The sequence below is a fragment of the Cervus canadensis genome, chromosome 3 (genome assembly GCF_019320065.1).
Source record: "Cervus canadensis isolate Bull #8, Minnesota chromosome 3, ASM1932006v1, whole genome shotgun sequence".
Taxonomy (NCBI): Eukaryota; Metazoa; Chordata; class Mammalia; order Artiodactyla; family Cervidae; genus Cervus; species Cervus canadensis.
The window spans coordinates 58,464,085-58,482,329 of NC_057388.1; the positions used below are offsets into that span (position 1 = coordinate 58,464,085).

Genomic DNA, 18,245 nt, shown 5'->3' on the forward strand with positions numbered 1-18,245 from the left:
TAATATTCCATTGTTATATATACCACAGTTTTCTTATCCATTCATCTGCCAATGGACATCTCAGTTCAGTTCAGTCGCTCAGTCTGTCCGACTCTTTTTAACCCCATGAACCGCAGCATGGCAGGCCTCCCTGTCCATCACCAACTGCCAGAGTCTACCCAAACCCATGTCCATTGAGTCGATAATGCCATTCAACCATCTCATCCTCTGTCATCCCCTTCTCCTCCTGCCCTCAATCTTTCCCAGCATCAGGGTCTTTTCCAATGAGTCAGCTCTTCGTACCAGGTGGCCAAAGTATTGGAGTTTCAGCATCAGCATCAGTCTTTCCAATAAACACCCAGGACTGATCTGCTTTAGGATGGACTTGTTGGATCTCCTTGCAGTCCAAGGGACTCTCAAGAGTCTTCTGCAACACCATAGTTCAAAAACAACAATTCTTCAGTGCTCAGCTTTCTTTATAGTCCAACTCTCACATCCATGCGTGACTACTGGAAAAACCATAGCCTTGACCAGATGGACCCTTGTGGACAAAGTAATGTCTCTGCTTTTTAATATGCTATCTAAGTTGGTCATAACTTTCCTTCCAAGGAGTAAGCGTCTTAGTTTCATGGCTACAATCACCATCTGCAGTGATTTTAGAGCCCAGAAAAATAGTCAGCCACTGTTTCCACTGTTTCCCCATCTATTTCCCATGAAGTGATGGGACCGGATGCCATGATTTTAGTTTTCTGAATGTTAAGCTTTAAGCCAACTTTTTCACTCTCCTCTTCCACTTTCATCAAGAGGCTCTTTAGTTCTTCTTCACGTTCTGCCATAAGGGTGGTGTCATCTTCATATCTGAGGTTATTGATATTACTACCGGCAGTCTTGATTCCAGCTTGTGCTTCCTCCAGCCCAGCATTTCTCATGATGTACTCTGCCTATAAGTTAAATAAGCAGGGTGACAATATACAGCCTTGACGTACTCCTTTTCCTGTTTGGAACCAGTCTGTTGTTCCATGTCCAGTTATAACTGTTGCTTCCTGACCTGTATACTGATTTCTCAAGAGGCAGGTCAGGTGGTCTGGTATTCCCATCTTTCAGAATTTTCCACAGTTTATTGTGATCCACACAGTCAAAGGCTTTGGCATAGTCAATAAAGCAGAAATAAATGTTTTTCTGGAACTCTCTTGCTTTTTCGATGACCCAGTGGATGCTGGCAATTTGATCTCTGGTTCCTCTGCCTTTTCCAAAACCAGCTCGAACATCTGGAAGTTAACGGTTCACGTATTGCTGAAGGCTGGCTTGGGGAATTTTGAACATTACCTTACTAGCATGTGAGATGAGTGCAATTGTGTGGTACTTTGAGCATTCTTTGGCATTGCCTCTCTTTGGGATTGGAATGAAAACTGACCTTTTCCAGTCCTGTGGCCACTGCTGAGTTTTCCAAATTTGCTGACATATTGAGTGCAGCACTTTCTTTTAGGATTTGAAATAGCCCAACTGGAATTCCACCACCTCCACTAGCTTTGTTCGTAGTGATGCTTCCTAAGGCCCACTTGACTTCACATTCCAGGATGTCTGGCTCTGGGTGAGTGTGAGTGATCACACCATCATGATTATCTGGGTCGTGAAGATCTTTTTTGTATAGTTCTTCTGTGTATTCTTGCCACCTCTTCTTAATAGCTTCTGCCCTCTGTTTGGTCCATACCATTTCTGTCCTTTATTGAGCCCATCTTTGCATGAAATGTTCCCTTGGTATCTCAAATTTTCTCGAAGAGATCTCCAGTCTTTCCCATTCTATCGTTTTCTTCTATTTCTTTGCACTGATCATTGAGGAAGGCTTTCTCATCTCTCCTTGCTATTCTCTTGAACTCTGCATTCAAATGGGAATATCTTTCCTTTTCTCCTTTGCTTTTTGCTTCTCTTCATTTCACAACTATTTGTAAGGCCTCCTCAGACAGCTGTTTTACTTTTTTGCATTTTTTTTTCTGGGGATGGTCTTGATTGCTATCTCCTGTACAATGTCACGAACCTCCGTCCATGGACATCTAGGTTGCTTCCATGTCCTGGCTATTGTAAACAGGCTGTGATGAGCGTTGACGTGCATGTGTCTCTTTCATTTCTGTGTATGCCCAGCAGTGGGATTGTTGAGTCATATGCCATTCTGTTTGAAATATCAAGTATATGTTTCTGATTATAAGAATAGCACGTTTTTAAAATTTGAAAAATCAGAAAAATTACCATTTAGAAATAATCTCTGTAAACTTTTTAGGTATACTCTCTTATAGCCTTTCCCCCTGTGCATATATATTATATACACACATAAATGGTTTTCACACAATTAATATTATTTTGTAAATATAGAATTTTATATTCTGAACACTTTTGTTCAGTTGCTAAATCGTGTCAGACTCTGCAATCCCGTGGACTGCAGTATGCCAGATTTCCCTATCCTTCACCATCTTCCAGAGTTTGCTCCACTCATGTCCCATCATGTTGGTGATGCCATCCAACCATCTCATACTCTTGTTATCCTCTTGTCCTCCTGCCTTCAATCTTTCCTAGTATCAGTATCTTTTCCAGTGAGTCGGCTCTTCATGTCAGGTGGTCACTGAAGCTTCAGCATCAGTCCTTCCAAGGAATATTCAGGATTGATTTCCTTTAGGATTGACTGGTTTGATCTCCTTGCTGTCCAAGGGACTCTCAGCATCTTCTTCAGCACCACAGTTGAAAAACATCAATTCTTCAGCATTTGACCTTCTTTATGGTCCAACTGTCACATCTGTACATGATTACTGGAAAAACCATAGCTTTAACTATATGGACCTTTATGGCTATGCTTTTGAATATGCTGTCCAAGTTTGCCATGGCTTTTTTTTTGCAAGGAGCAAGCGTCTTTTAATTTCATGGCTGCAGTCACCATCTGCAGTGATTTTTGGAGCCCCCAAAAATAAAGTCTGTGACTGTTGCCATTTTTTCCCCATATATTTGCTATGAAGTAATGGGACCATATGACATGATCTTTGTTTTTGAAAACTGTTCCACACCATTAAATAGTCTTCCAATATATTAATGTCTATATACATGTGATAACGGAGCTTCTCTGGTAGCTCAGATGATAAAGAATCCGCCTACAATGCAGGAAATGCAGGAGACCTGGCTTTGATTATTGCCTTGGGAAGATCCCCTGGAGAAGAGAATGGAAACCCACTGCAGTTTTCTTGCCTGGAGAATCCCATGGACAGAGGAGCCTGGGGGGCTACAGTACATGGGGTCGCAAAGAGTCAGACACAGCTGAGGAACTAACACTAATTTTCACATGTGAAAATGCTATAATTTACTTAGTCTTCTACATTGTTTATTTAGTTTGTTTCTATTTCTGGTGTGAAAAATTCACTTCAGTTACCATCTTTGTACAAGTATTTTTATGTTTTGATTATTCCCTTAAATACCTAGAACCAAAATTTAGGTTGGTTTGGTTCTAGGATCATGGCTAGACCCTATCCAAGTTTGACTCTTTTCTAGGATCTTGATAAATATTGCTAAATTACAGAAATATACTGATTATTACAGTGTGTGGTTTCATGGCATATTCTCTAATACTCAATTTAATATTTGTCAATTTTATAGATGAAAACATTATTTTTACTGTTTCCCTTGTTTTAATATTAGTGGTTTAGAATATGAATATTTAGTTACTTTTACTTGTATTAATTCTTTGTCCATTTATGTACTGAGGAGTTTGATATTTTATGAATATGTCTATTAGAAAAGTTTTGTTGGAAAACTTAGCTCAGTGAAACTCCATCTTAATCAAAATGGGGTGTCCTACTGATGGTACAAATATTTATACAATTCCACTACTTCTAAAATAATCTAAATTGTGTTATGATTTTTGTTGCTGACTGAATATCACATATTTGTGAAGCATCCCACATTTTTAAGTCTCTGTGACTCCCTTTCTCACCTGGTATAGGTCCTTGCTCAAATACCACCTTTTTGAGGAGTTCCGCTCTGATGATCCTAAGTACACTTGCAGCTTCTGCCTGTGACCTCACCCCACACCCTGCACTTCAGTCTTCTTTTCAGCTCTTCTTCCTTTTCCATTATATTTACCACTTTCTGAAAGACTGTTTAATAGGTTTTGTTATTTGATACGTCTATTCAATTTTCTGTCTCTCCTTACTAAATGTACTAAGATGTGAGTCTCATGAGGACAGGAATTGCTCAGTGTAGTTTTAGCACCCTACTGTATCCAAAGCACTCAGAACAGTACCTGGCATATAGCAGGCATTTGATAAATCTTTGTTGAGTGAATGAATGAATATTAATAGATGTATTACTGAGGTAAAAGATCCTTGTCCTAGTGAATAACAATAGTTTTAATATACTTTGTTGTACATATACTAATTTTAAAATATAAAGTGAAAATTAATTTTGTTTTGTGTTTTTATAGCTAATTTTTCACACATTGCAGTTGCTTGCATTTACTTCCCTTGCCATTTTAATTATGAGGCTGAAACTCTTTTTGACACCTCACATGTGTGTTATGGCTTCCCTGATATGTTCTCGGCGGGTAAGGTTTCATTCTTTTATAACTACTCTATAACACTATAGCAACTACAATGTAGTTAATCATGGTTTTGCTCACTAATTTAAAACGTAAAAGCACTCAGTGTTTTTTATCTTAAGTGATTTAAAGTACTAGTTTGTGATTCATTATAGCATAGTGAAAGTGAAGTTGCTCAGTCGTGTCTGACTCTTTGCGACCCCATGGACTGTAGCCTACCAGGTTCCTCCGTCCATGGGATTTTCCAGGCAAGAGTACTGGAGTGGGGTGCCATTATAGCATAAGAAAAGCAAATTCAAGTAGCTTTGAAATTTATTCCTAGATTTTAGCTGATAATTCTGTGACTTTCCCCTCTATTAGTATTCTCACTAATATAGTTTTTGAAATTGAGGTCAGTGTAACAGCTTCACAGCCCATCAGAACTATCCTCAAGTGCTCTTGTGGTACTAGAGAAGATGCAGTGCAATTGCTGTAGTATTGTCCTGTTGGGCTTGGATAATTGGTGGAAAAATTATCAATTTCTAGGGTTCTGTTACTGTAGCTCATATGCAAGACAGCTAGATAAAGTAGCTAGAATTTTGGGACCAAGTTACTTCTGGAGACCCCTTACTTGGTTTTGATTAAAAATGTTTTGCCTTAGAATATCATAATACTTAAATTCCTGAGAGGATAAAAATTGTCAGTACTAATGGTGTTTCCCTAGATATTCAAGATGTCCATAAAAGACATCCAGATATTACAGGATTTTAGTTCGGGGATATGTCAGAATTATGATTTGCTAACCTTAACTCCTGATGCTGAAGCTGAAACTACAGTACTTTGGCCATCTTATGCGAAGAGTTGACTTATTAGAAAAGACCCTGATGCTGGGAGGGATTGGGGGCAGGAGGAGAAGGGGACGACAGAGGATGAGATGGCTGGATGGCATCACTGACTCAATGGACATGGGTTTGAGTAGACTCTGGGAGTTGGTGATGGACTGGGAGGCCTGGCATGCTGCGATTCATGGGGTGGCAAAGAGTCGGACATGACTGAGCGATTAAACTGAGCTGAACTGAACTGAACCTTAACTCCTGGTTGTAAATCTGTACTGGAAGGATCAGGTATTTCTTGTTTAATTCTTTCAAGAGGAAAGTAAACTCCATTTTAACTGGATTATATAATTCTAAAATGTTTGCTGGTTTTAAATAATAGATAATTATTATATTCTGTATATTATTAGTATCAAATGGTAATCCATCTTGGTTTTGGTAGAAAGGTGAGAATATATTATTGACCCAATAGCACTGTTCATATAAGAATTATAAATAAATGGTTTCTTTCATTTCAGCTCTTTGGCTGGCTTTTTTGCAGAGTTCGTTTTATGCCTCTTATCCTCAGTCTTGTAACAGTAATGTCAATACAAGGTTATGCAAACCTCCATAATCAATGGAGCATAATAGGAGAATTTAATAATTTGCCCCAGGAAGAATTGATACAGTGGATCAAATACAATACCAGGCCAGGTATGTAGCTGTTTTGATTATATGTATAGCTAGCACACACACATACACTCACACACATTATATGTTGTTATACGTTTGTATATGTTGTACAGTTGTCATTTCACATATATATGTTTGTATATATACAATTATGACTATGCCAAAGCCTTCAACTGTGTGGATCACAATAAACTGTGGAAAATTCTGAAAGAGATGGGAATACCAGACCACCTGACCTGCCTCTTGAGAAACCTGTATGCAGGTCAGGAAGCAACAGTTAAAACTGGACATGGAACAACAGACTGGTTCCAAATAGGGAAAGGAGTACTTCAAGGCTGTATATTGTCACCCTGCTTATTTATATGCAGAGTACATCATGAGAAACGCTGGGCTGGAAGAAGCACAAGCTGGAATCAAGATGGCCAGGAGAAATATCAATAACCTCAGATATGCAGATGACACCACCCTTATGGCAGAAAGTGAAGAGGAACTAAAAAGCCTCTTGATGAAAGTGAAAGAGGAGAGTGAAGAAGTTGGCTTAAAGCTTAACATTCAGAAAACTAAGATCATGGCATCTGGTCCCATCACCTCATGGGAAATAGATGGGAAGACAGTGGAAACAGTGTCAGACTTTATTTTTTTGAACTCCAAAATCACTGCAGATGGTGATTGCAGCCATGAAATTAAAAGACGCTTACTCCTTGGAAGGAAAGTTATGACCAACCTAGATAGCATATTAAAAAGCAGAGACATTACTTTGCCAACAACAGTCCATCTGGTCAAGGCTATGGTTTTTCCAGTGGTCATGTATGGATGTGAGAGTTGGACTGTGAAGAAAGCTGAGCGCCGAAAAATTGATGCTTTTGAACTGTGGTGTTGGAGAAGACTCTTGAGAGTCCCTTGGACTGCAAGGAGATCCAACCAGTCTATCCTAAAGGAGATCAGTCCTGGGTGTTTATTGGAAGGACTGATGCTGAAGCTGAAACTCCAGTACTTTGGCCACCTCATGCGAAGGGTTGACTCATTGGAAAAGACCCTGATGCTGAGAGGGATTGGGGGCAGGAGGAAAAGGGGACAACAGAGGATGAGATCGCTGGATGGTATCACCAACTGGATGGGAATGGGTTTGGGTAGACTCCGGGAGTTTGTGATGGACAGGGAGGCCTGGCGTGCTGTGATTCATGGGGTCGCAAAGAGTTGGAGACGACTAAGCGACTGAACTGAACTGATATATACAATTTAAAAAAACATGCATTCATACCTTCACACATTTTTAGTGTGTTAACTGCAGTGTTCACCAAGTCAAATTTCCAAAAAGAAATGTTGTGTCCTCTTTAAACCCCTCCTGGGTACCTGTCAAAAAGAATGTTAATTCTATTTAGAGTTAATGATTGTTCACAAATTATATGCTATAACTCTGAGATTATTATTGTATTTTAATCATAACAGTGACAGCTCAAAGTAAAAAACCTTTAATGACAAACTTTCACACCATGTAACAGGCCACTGGAGAAACCAGTGTTGACTGTGGGGAGGTTAAGAACACCCCTCCCATTACTTCCGTCAGTGCATACCCTCTGCTCCATGTCTAGAAAACCAATCACATACAGAAGGGTTAAAATCTTAGACTTTTGGGTTTTTTCACTAACTCATCTCAAAAAGATGATTATACATGCTACTTTTAAATAGTATAAAAAATTCTTTTACTTTTTCTTACAGTCTTTTATCTAAGACCACCTCAAGCAGATTGATATTTACTTCATTTTTAAATACCTTTTCAGAGAATGAACATATTCTATGCTATTTTCTGCAACTACTCTATAGTCCTGTTCAAGACAGTTTTTTTTCTGGGTTAATTTCTTCACTACGATTTATTTAAATTTATCCTGTGACTCTTTGAGCCACTTTCCTCTTATTTGGTAGTCATCATTTTACTAATTAGCTATCGTTAAGGTAAACTCTTATAAACTTCAACTCAGATGTTTGGTCTGTGGCTTTCAAAGGGTGTAGATGACAGTGCCTCATCACTTAGACTCTGAGTCTTAGAGCTTCCAGGCTAGTTTAATCAGAATTTTTGAATTAATATTTTATTTTTTCCCTATAAGGTACAAGGTAGTTACTGCCTTTACTCTCTCTCACCCCTCACCACTTACACCTGTTTTTCCAAAGCTTTAAAAAGTATCTGTTCTTTTCATGTTTGCTTGCATCTTTTATCCAGTGTTTGTCTTGGGTTTTTGGCAAAAAAAGCCTATGTTTAGCAGCTTATCCTTCTAAGACAATTCCCACAAACTCCTACCTCATTTTTGCCTCTTCTTTGATCCTGCCAGTTTTTCTCATCTCTGTATTATGAGTTCTCTCATGGTTACCACCTGTTTTATTAAAAGAAGCTTGAGATACTATAGAAGGTGAGACTAAAACTTACATTCAGGTCTACCATGTGGCTTTGCGTAGTTTGTACAGAGCACAGAGGTGCTCAGTTGAGAGGACAAGTGGGAACTGTAATCCAGCTTGTGGGCCACTCACAAGTCATGTATTAGTGAGGTTCTGTCAGATCAGAGGGGATACTTTTTTCTAATACATGCGGTAGGCTAATTGGAGATTTAAATATATTATAGAAAAGATCCTGTGGTTTCCCTGTCATGCTCAAATTTGATGCCTTACTCCCAAGAGGAAAGAAGCAGCTAAGGAGTATTTCTCCCTTTCCTTCTGTTTCATAGACGGTTTCTTCTCCAGGGTTCCAGTTCTTGCTGGACAGGCTTCCCTAGTTTCTTCTGGATGACCCTGGTCCTAAACTTGGGTCGCTCTAGCCCAGAGTTTCTCAACTTTGATATTCGGGGCTACCCTTTACACTGGCAGAACAATATTTAGCAGCATTAGCAGCATTCCTTTCTTCTACCAATCAGTTATCAGTATTACCTCTCCCTTAATAGGGTGGTAACCAAAAATGTCTCCAGAAGTTGCCAGGAACAAAATTACTCCTGACAGAACTACTACTCTTGCCTAAGAGCTTTTCATCATTAATTATTAAATCTTACAGTAATAAAAATATGTTTACTTCAGTTTATTTATATATTTTTTAAATTTAAGGCATATGAAGAGATATAAATCCCTTAGAAGAAATGTAATAGCCCCCATAGTCAACAAAAGAGTCCAAAATGCAGTAGTTTGGTGTAGTCTCAAAAACAACAGAATGATCTCTGTTTGTTTCCAAAGCAAACCATTCAGTATCACAGTAATCTAAGTCTATGCACCAACCACTAATGCCAAGTAAGCTGAAGTTGAATGATCTGTGAAGACCTACAAGACCTTCTAGAACTAAAACCAAAAAAGATATCCTTTTCATCATAGGAGACTGGAATGCAAAAGCAGAAAGTCAAGAGATACCTGGAATAACAGGCAAATTTGGCCTTGGAGAACAAAATAAAGCAGGGCAAAGGCTAATAGAGTTTTGCCAAGAGAATGCATACACCATCTTCCAACATAGCAAACACCCTCTTGCAACACAAAAGAGACAACTCTACACATGGATATCACCAGATGGCCGGTACTGAAATCAGATTGATTATAGTCTTTGCAGCTGAAGATGGAGAAGCTCTGTACATTCAGAAAAACAAGACCAAGAGCTGACTGTGGCTCAGATCATGAACTCCTTATTGCCAAATTCAGACTTAAATTGAAGAAAGCAGGGAAAACCACTAGGCCATTCAGGTATGACCTAAATCAAATCCCTACAATTATGCAGTGGATGTGACAAATGGATTCGAGGGATTAGATCTGATAGAGTTCCTGAAGCACTATGGACAGAGTTTCATAACATTGTACAGGAGGTGGTGATCAAAACCATGCCCAAGAAAAAGAAATGCAAAAAGACAAAATGGTTCGCTGAGGAGGCCTTACAAATAGCTGAGAAAAAAAGAGAAGTGAAAGGCAAAGGAAAAAAGGAAAGATACACCCATTTGAATGCAGAGTTCCAAAGAATAGCAAGGATAGATAAGAAAGCCTTCCTAAGTGAACAATGCAAAGAAACAGAGGAAAACAATAGAATGGAAAAGACTAGAGATCTCTTCAAGAAAATTAGAGATACCAAGGGAACATTTAATGCAAAGATGCAGACAGTAAAGGACAGAAATGGTATGGACCTAACAGAAGCAGAAGATATTGAGAGGAGGTGGCAAGAATACACAGAAGAACTCTACAAAAAAGATTTAATGACCCAGATAACCATGATGGTGTGATCACTCACCTAGAGCCAGACATCCTGGAATGCAAAGTCAAGTAGGTCTTAGGAAGCATGACTATAAACAAAGCTTGTGGAGGTGATGGAATTCCAGTTGAGCTATTTCAAATCCTAAAAGCTGATGCTGTGAAAGTGCTGCACTCAATATGCCAGCAAATTTGAAAAACTCAGCAGTGGCTACAGCACTGGAAAAGGTCAGTTTTCATTCCAGTCCCAAAGAAAGCCAATGCCGTAGAATGCTCAAAGTACTACACAATTGCATGCATCTCACCTGCTAGCAAAGTAATGTTCAAAATTCTCCAGACCAGGCTTCATGAACCGAGAACTTCCAGATGTTAAAGCTGGATTTAGAAAAGACAGAGGAACCAGAGATCAAATTGCCAACATCCGTTGGATCATAGAAAAAGCAGAAGTCCAGAAAGGCATCTACTTCTGCTTCATTGACCATGCTAAATAAAGCCTATGGCTGTGTGGACCACAACAAAATATGGAAAATTCTTCAAGAGATGAGAATACTAAACCACCTAACCTGCCTCCTGAGAAACCTGTATGCAGGTCAAGAAGCAACAGTTAGAACTGCACATGGAACAATGGACTGGTTCCAAATTGGGAAAGGAGGACGTCAAAGCTGTATATTGTCACCCTGCTTATTTAACTTATGTGTAGAGCACATCATGCAAAATGCCGGGCCGGATGAAGTGCTAGCTGGAATCAAGATTGCTGGAAGAAATATCAATAACCTCAGATATGCAGATGACACCACCCTTAGGGCAGAAAGCAAAGAGGAACTAACAATCCTCTTGATGAAGGTGAAAGAGGAGAGTGAAAAAGTTGGCTTAAAACTCAGTGTTGGAAAAATGAAGATCATGGTATCCAATCAGGTCAAATACATGGGGAAAAAATGGAAACAATGAGAGACTTTATTTTGTTGGGCTCCAAAATCACTACAGATGGTGACTGCAGCCATGAAATTAAAAGACGCTTGCTCCTTGGAAGAAAAGCTATGATAGACCTAGACAGCATATTAAAAAGCAGAGACATTACTTTGCGGACAAAGGTCTGTCTAGTCAAAGCTATGGTTTTTCCAGTAGTCATATATGGATGTGAGAGCTAGACCTTAAATAAAGCTGAGTGCCGAAGAACTGATACTTTTGAACTGTGATGTTGGAGAAGACTCTTGAGTCTTGGCCAGAAGATCAAACCAGTCAATCCTGAGGGAAATCAATCCTGAATATTCATTGGAAGGACTGATGCTAAAGCTTCAATATGAAGCGTCAATACTTTTGCCACCTGATGCGAACAACTGACTCATTGGAAAAGACCCTGATGCTGGGAAAGATTGAAGGCAGGAGGAGAAGGGAATGACAGAGGATGAGATGGTTTGATGGCATCACTGACTCAATGGACATGAGTTTGAGCAAGCTCCGGGAGATGGTGAAGGACAGGGAAGCTGGTGTGCTGCAGTCCATGGGGTTGCAAAGAGTTGGACATGACTGAGTGACTGAACAGCAACAACAAATTCATTCAAAGTTACATTTAGAATGGTTAATTATATTTGAAAATAAATATTCAATTATTTCCAGTAGATCTGAGTAATATGCCTAGTTCTTATTGGTGGTTTTACTTTGCTAATTAAAAGTGATAATGATGTTCCTAATTATATAATCATTTATTATATGATTATAATAAATCATATTTATTTCTTTCCATTTGGTCTTTTTGTCTCTCAAGAAATACAACTAAAACTGAAGCCACACAGTAGATTTTGGTGTATCACTAGTTATAACCAGAAAGCAATGGATTTATACTGGTATTACTCCAGAAAGTACTACTAACATGTAATGAAATGGTTTGATGAAATGTATATATTTATAAAGTCAAACAAAAACTAAGAAGACTTAGTTATGAATATTTAAAAGTGATCTGAGGGAAGAAAACAATGCCTTCATCTGGCAAGTTCTCAGAATTACAGTTCATAACCCATGAAACTCACTTTAAAACATGTACCGTGAGACTTGCCCTTTATAAGTCTTCTAGTTCCTAGAACTTTAGACTATTGGAACAAGATATGAAATTTTACAGTTCTTCCCAGTCCTGTCTTTGTAGTGCTGTTAGTATAGCGCTTGAACAGGGCAGTGTGCTGTAGTGAAGTGGCTAAGAGGGTGGGCCCTGATAGTTCCTAGCTGTGCTATCTTGGGCTCATTGCTTTGCTGTCTCTTAGCTTCCTAATCTACAAAACAGGAATAACATAGAACCCACCCCCAAAGCTGTGCAAGTTAAATTGTATAATCACCAAGTGTATGGTACCAAGATAACATTTTAAAAAAGTTGGCTATTATTTTGTAGACCATCAGTAAATATTAAGTGAAAAAAAAAGAATGCTGTCAATGATTATTATTTTAACTGTACTTCATCTTTCTTGGGCTTCCCTTGGTAGCTCTTCTGGTAAAGAATCCGCCTGCAATGCAGGAAAGCCTGGTTTGATTCCTGGGTCAGGAAGATCCCCTGGAGAAGGGATAGGCTACCCACTCCAGTATTCCTGGGCTTCCCTGGCGGCTCAGACGGTGAAGAATCTCCCTGCGATGTAGGAGACCCGAGTTTGACTCCTGGGTTGGGAAGATCCCTTGGAGGAGGAAATGGCAATCTACTCTGGTATTCTTGCCAGAAAAATCCCGTGGACAGAGGAGGCTAGTATCTACAGTCCATGGGGTCGGAAAGAGTTGGACATGACTGAGCAACTAAGCACAGTACATCTTTCTTAATTGGGTTCAAATATTACAGATGATTAACCTTTGGTTTTCTTTAAAACATGTTGTTAAGAAATATAATCTTGTTTTCCAGATGCTGTTTTTGCTGGTGCCATGCCTACAATGGCAAGTGTCAAGCTTTCCACTCTTCACCCCATTGTGAATCACCCACATTATGAGGATGCAGACTTGAGGTGGGCAACTGATAGAACACTACAACCCGACACACCAATGACTTCTACTGACTTATAGGAATAGGGAAAATTTTTATATACACATACACATTCTTTCATCCTCATGTTCATTTTAAAGTTAAAAAGTAATAACAATTCAGAAATTACAACATATACCTGTTAAAGCAACCTTAATAAATTGCTGAAAACTGAAAAAAGCAAAACTGAATTTTGCTCAAAGTAAAAATAGATCACATTTATGACTAGCCTCTGTGTGTTTCTGTGGGTGTGTGTGTTCCAGTGACACTCCTAAGTAGTAGTAACAAGAAGGGAATAGACTTGGCTCATGGCCATCATTTGCCAACCCCCGTTCTAGATTCCACAGCCCCTCTGCCCGGTTTAAGAAACCACTCTTGATCTTACTGGTGGCCAATGATTAGCCTTTCTTCACAGGTAAAAAGAGTTTACGAAGTGCACTATGTTAAATGCTTTTATGAAAATATGGGTTGCTCTTTTGCTAGTTGATTATGGGAACTCTAGTTTCCACTGAAATCTGAAAGTTTTGTTTTCCTTAAGTGACTTTTAAAAATTATTTTAATCATCCTAGTAATTGGATAATCTTTTCCTTTTAATGTGACTTTGGTTTATTGTTAAAGGTAATATTTTAAATTATTTAAAGTTTTATGTTTGGTTTTGAAGATTGGGCATTCTGTATGCTTGAGTTCCTAAGAAAAGTCTAATGTATAATTGATCATTTATTTAGGATTTTATAAAAATTCCCATTTAGAACTAAATCATCTGTCTACCATATTTTGCTAAGCTTTCTGTCTCTCAAGCTTCTGTTAGGGTACTTTCTCTACCTGACCACTACTGTAGATGCCCACTGTCTGATTATTCTATTTACTATATTCAGCTTCAACTCATATGTCTTTCAGACCTTCTCTAAATGAAATTATCTACTGAAATCTGTATTTTCACTATATTTAGCCTCTATCTGAATTTCTCCCAGATTAGTTATTTTTTGAATTATGCAGAGCTAATTTTATATTCTGAACTATTATACTGCTACCTGTCTCTAGACTCTAAACTGGCTTATACACTGATAATCACTACCTGCAAAATTCAAATTTCTGTAAGTTTTAGAACATGTAAAATGTAAGTAAAATGTGGAAATTTCTATCCCCAAATAATTCATGCTGTTTGGGGTCATGTTAATCAGTGCTCCATCCAGTAAGCATTGGGGTTTTAATTTGGTAACAAAATTTCTCTAGTCAACTCTATTATCACTTATTTAGAAACTTTTTTTTAACTTGTTTGAATTTAAAGAGCTCGGACAAAAATAGTTTACTCCGCATATAGTCGAAAATCTGCAAAAGAAGTGAGAGATAAGTTGGTGGAGTTACATGTAAATTACTACATTTTAGAAGAGGCATGGTGTGTTGTGAGAACTAAGTGAGTATGACCCCTGTGCTCTATGATATATGGTATATTTTAAAGCAGTGAGTGTTTTACTTCATTACAGCAGTCCTGATGCTTTAAATTTTTTTATTTTAAATTAATTCCATTAAATTGTTATCTTGGCATTTTATTTAAAATTCTTGCATGGAATTATACTATTTAAGCATAATGTAATTTCAGAAATGATAGTATATTTTGCTATCCTAATTCTTTCATTTTAACATCTGAATGTAGCTTTTTTCCATAATTTTCAAGTTTTTTAAACTTTTATTAGATATCTAAAATACAGATCTGAATTTATAGCAAAGTGAGATACTAGCATTCTGCTACTACAGCTGATTTACATTGGCTTTATAAGACACATAAGAAAAGTTTCACATAACTCAGAAGGACATAATAAGAAAATGTTTCTAATTAACAGTTTTAAATTTCTGAATTTTGAATACCTAAAAATACATCTAATTCTGAGATGTGTAATGAATATCTTCAGGCCTTTGTTTAGTCTCCTCGATTTAAAAAGTCCTTAGTTGTATTAATCTTAACATTAAGAATTTTCATTTCTCCTATGAATAATTAGGAATTGGCTATATGGGACTTTTGAAGAGCTAATTTTGGAGATTTTAGTAGCTAATTTTTGTACCTAATTTTAAAATCTAATAAATAATGTATAGGAAGAAGTATTTGAGTACTTGCAAATGTGAGTGGGGACTAAACACTCCAATCAAATGCCAGAGATTGAGACTGAATACAAAAGCAAATCCCATTTATGTCCTTCCTTACAGGAAGATGCATTTTAAGTACAAATGCATGAAAGAAAGGTTGAAGTAGAAAGGATAAAAATGTTACCACTTGAGTAACCATGTGTGTAGCATATGCTAAATATGTATTTTCTAGCATATTCTAAAAAGGCAACACTATAGTGTGGAAGGAAGATAAGTACTTACCTAGGCTGATGTTTCAGGGAGAGGATTGACTATAAAACAGTACCGGGGAACTTGTGGAGGTGATGGAAATTTTCCGTGTTATGATTATGATGGTGCTCACACACCTATACACATTTACCCATGCTTATGAAAATTTACACATAAACTGAGTGAATTTTATTGTGCATAAATTATGCCTCAATATAGACTGATATTGTCTGACTTCTTCCCTGTAATGATTCCCGTGCAGGGTTATTCTCTAGTGAGAAATATCTCATTCAGTCCACTCAGAAAGGGAAGAGTTGAGGAGAGTAACACTGGCAGAAGAGCTTCTTTTTCCTGCTTTGGACTTTATATGTTTTCATGCTAATTTAATTCAAAATTTAAGTTCAAGAATATGAAGTAGGTAATTCATCAGGAATTAGATTAACTATTAACTTTGCTTTAATTTCTCTCATTCTACTGTAAATGGGTATTATGTTTGGATGGCAGTACTGCTTAGAATATATATTCATTTATATTTCACTTTGAAGGTGGATTTTTAAATATATGTTTCTGAATTACATTGAGCTCTTATTATTTGATTCAATAATATATTGGTTATTTGGTTAACTGGAATATAAAGTATAGCATAATTTCATTTTATTATTAATATCTCTAAATTTTAAACATGTTTTTTGAAATGCACTAAGATTTTTAATTTATTAAATGTTAGTCTCTAAAAATCTGAGATATTTTATAATTATAGTTCTTCTAGATATGAATGCATTTTTAATATATATATGTGTGTCTATTTTTTCAGGCCTGGTTGCAGTATGCTTGAAATTTGGGATGTGGAAGACCCTTCTAACTCAGCTAACCCCCCCTTATGTAGCGTCTTGCTCAAGGATGCGAGGCCGTACTTCACCACAGTGTTTCAGAATAGTATGTACAGAGTGTTAAAGGTTAATTGAGAAAAGACTGCCCTTTACACTAAGGTGCAAAGAGGTGTACAAAAACAATCAATTTAGTTTATTTACATTAATAAAAATCACAAGCTTTAATAAGGGACCCTTAAAAACAAGATAGGAAAAATGATTTAAAGTTTTTCTAATTTCTAAAAGGTAAATTATTTCATTGTTTTCCATTGAATGTCAGCCTTATTAAACTTGTCATATAAATGAATAAATCATTTCATGTTCCATAAATAAATGTTCATCTTAAAGTTTTAAAGAAGAAAAGTATATGTAAAAGAACAATGAAATTGAATAAATCAAGAATATATAAGTCCTTTTGTATCCAGCTAGGCAAATTGCTTTGAATTTTCGCTAGTTCTAGGATGTACCAACTCAAACTCTTTAAAACACTTAGAAGAGATGAATGCAGTTTCTGAAATGACACTTCCCTAAGATCCTGCTACTGATCACAACCTCTACTTTTGTGAGGAAATTTGTTTGTAACCATGTGTCTATTAAGGTTGTTTTTGCCTTTAGTAACCCTCAGGAAAGATCTTTAATAGCTTTTAACAACTTTTTTTTTATCATTTCAAGTTAAGTATTTTTCAAAACAGCTTATTTTGCAATGTTTTCAGTCTTTTAAAATTTATTTATCCAGCCAGATATTTTCCACTGATCAGTTCTCAATTTAAGTTCAACAGATCATTAATCTGTCTTTTAGAATCCAGTGGGTTTTTTTTTTCTTTTACTAGCCAAGTAAATTAAAATTGTTATAGTACACAGCCAAATTTAGGGCTTAAGCATAATCAGAAAAGAAAACCCAGTTAAATTTATCAAATAAAATTTGAAGAAGCAAAGGCATTTTCATCTTGAAGTCCTGTAGCTCATTGGTCATGGTCATTTTTACCCCAGTCACCATCTTTTTTAATAATATGTTTTAAGTCCTTGTTTAGTTTTGGCTTTGGATGAGGACAGTAATGTTTTATAGATCTCTTCCAGTATAAAACCTACCCAACAGTAATGCTTTGAAAAGTGGTAGTTATCTGGAAAATATAGTTGCCAAGTGGAAAGTTAAACACTCTCTCTGATTGACAGATGTTGCCTATGCCTTATCTGTAGTATTTTAACGTGCATCTACTTTAATAATCTTGGAATGTTTGTAATTCCCTTGTTTTTGGCCTTCTCTGTGTTTGAGATAGCAAAATGACTTAATTCCATAGATTAGTTCATTTATAGTAGGTAGAAAATTACATATACAGGAAAACCAATAAATTACTTTTCAACTTTTATTATAGTTGTAAAATATTTTAATACAAGATACAGAACAGCTAAGAATACAACATTGTAGTTATATTCACAATTTTCAGATACTTTGTTTTGATCTAAGTAGGGGGCAAAGAAGTAAAGGAGATAGAACAACACAAAAATTGAAATATATTTTGGATGATGCTTTCATAGGAACTATTCTAAAGAAGTTGGTAGAATTTTTAAAGAACTTTATCAGTTAATAAAATATGCAGTACAAGTATATTTACATGGATTTATATATAGGGAATCAATAAAATTATTTTCACCTTTTATAGTTATAAAATATTTTAATACAGGATGCAAAGCCACTAAGAAAGCATTATTTTAGCATTTTCAAATATTTCATTTGGTGTAAATGTGGGATAAAGAAAAGAGCTACAACACCTAAGATTAATGAAATTAAAGCAGCACATTTTGGATGGTATTTT

General features: G+C 36.7%; 1 protein-coding gene across 1 annotated transcript in view; it reads left to right on the forward strand.

Moving 5' to 3' along the window:
- Positions 1-16,759, forward strand: part of DPY19L2 (dpy-19 like 2) — an 84,047-nt gene extending 67,288 nt beyond the window's left edge. The window contains exons 18-22 of the mRNA XM_043463223.1: positions 4,439-4,558; positions 5,883-6,057; positions 13,115-13,214; positions 14,520-14,645; positions 16,377-16,759. Of these exons, the coding sequence (XP_043319158.1) occupies positions 4,439-4,558; positions 5,883-6,057; positions 13,115-13,214; positions 14,520-14,645; positions 16,377-16,527 (672 nt within the window). The 3' untranslated portion in view covers positions 16,528-16,759. The remainder of the gene's footprint in view (positions 1-4,438; positions 4,559-5,882; positions 6,058-13,114; positions 13,215-14,519; positions 14,646-16,376) is intronic.
- Positions 16,760-18,245: the final 1,486 nt, after the last annotated feature.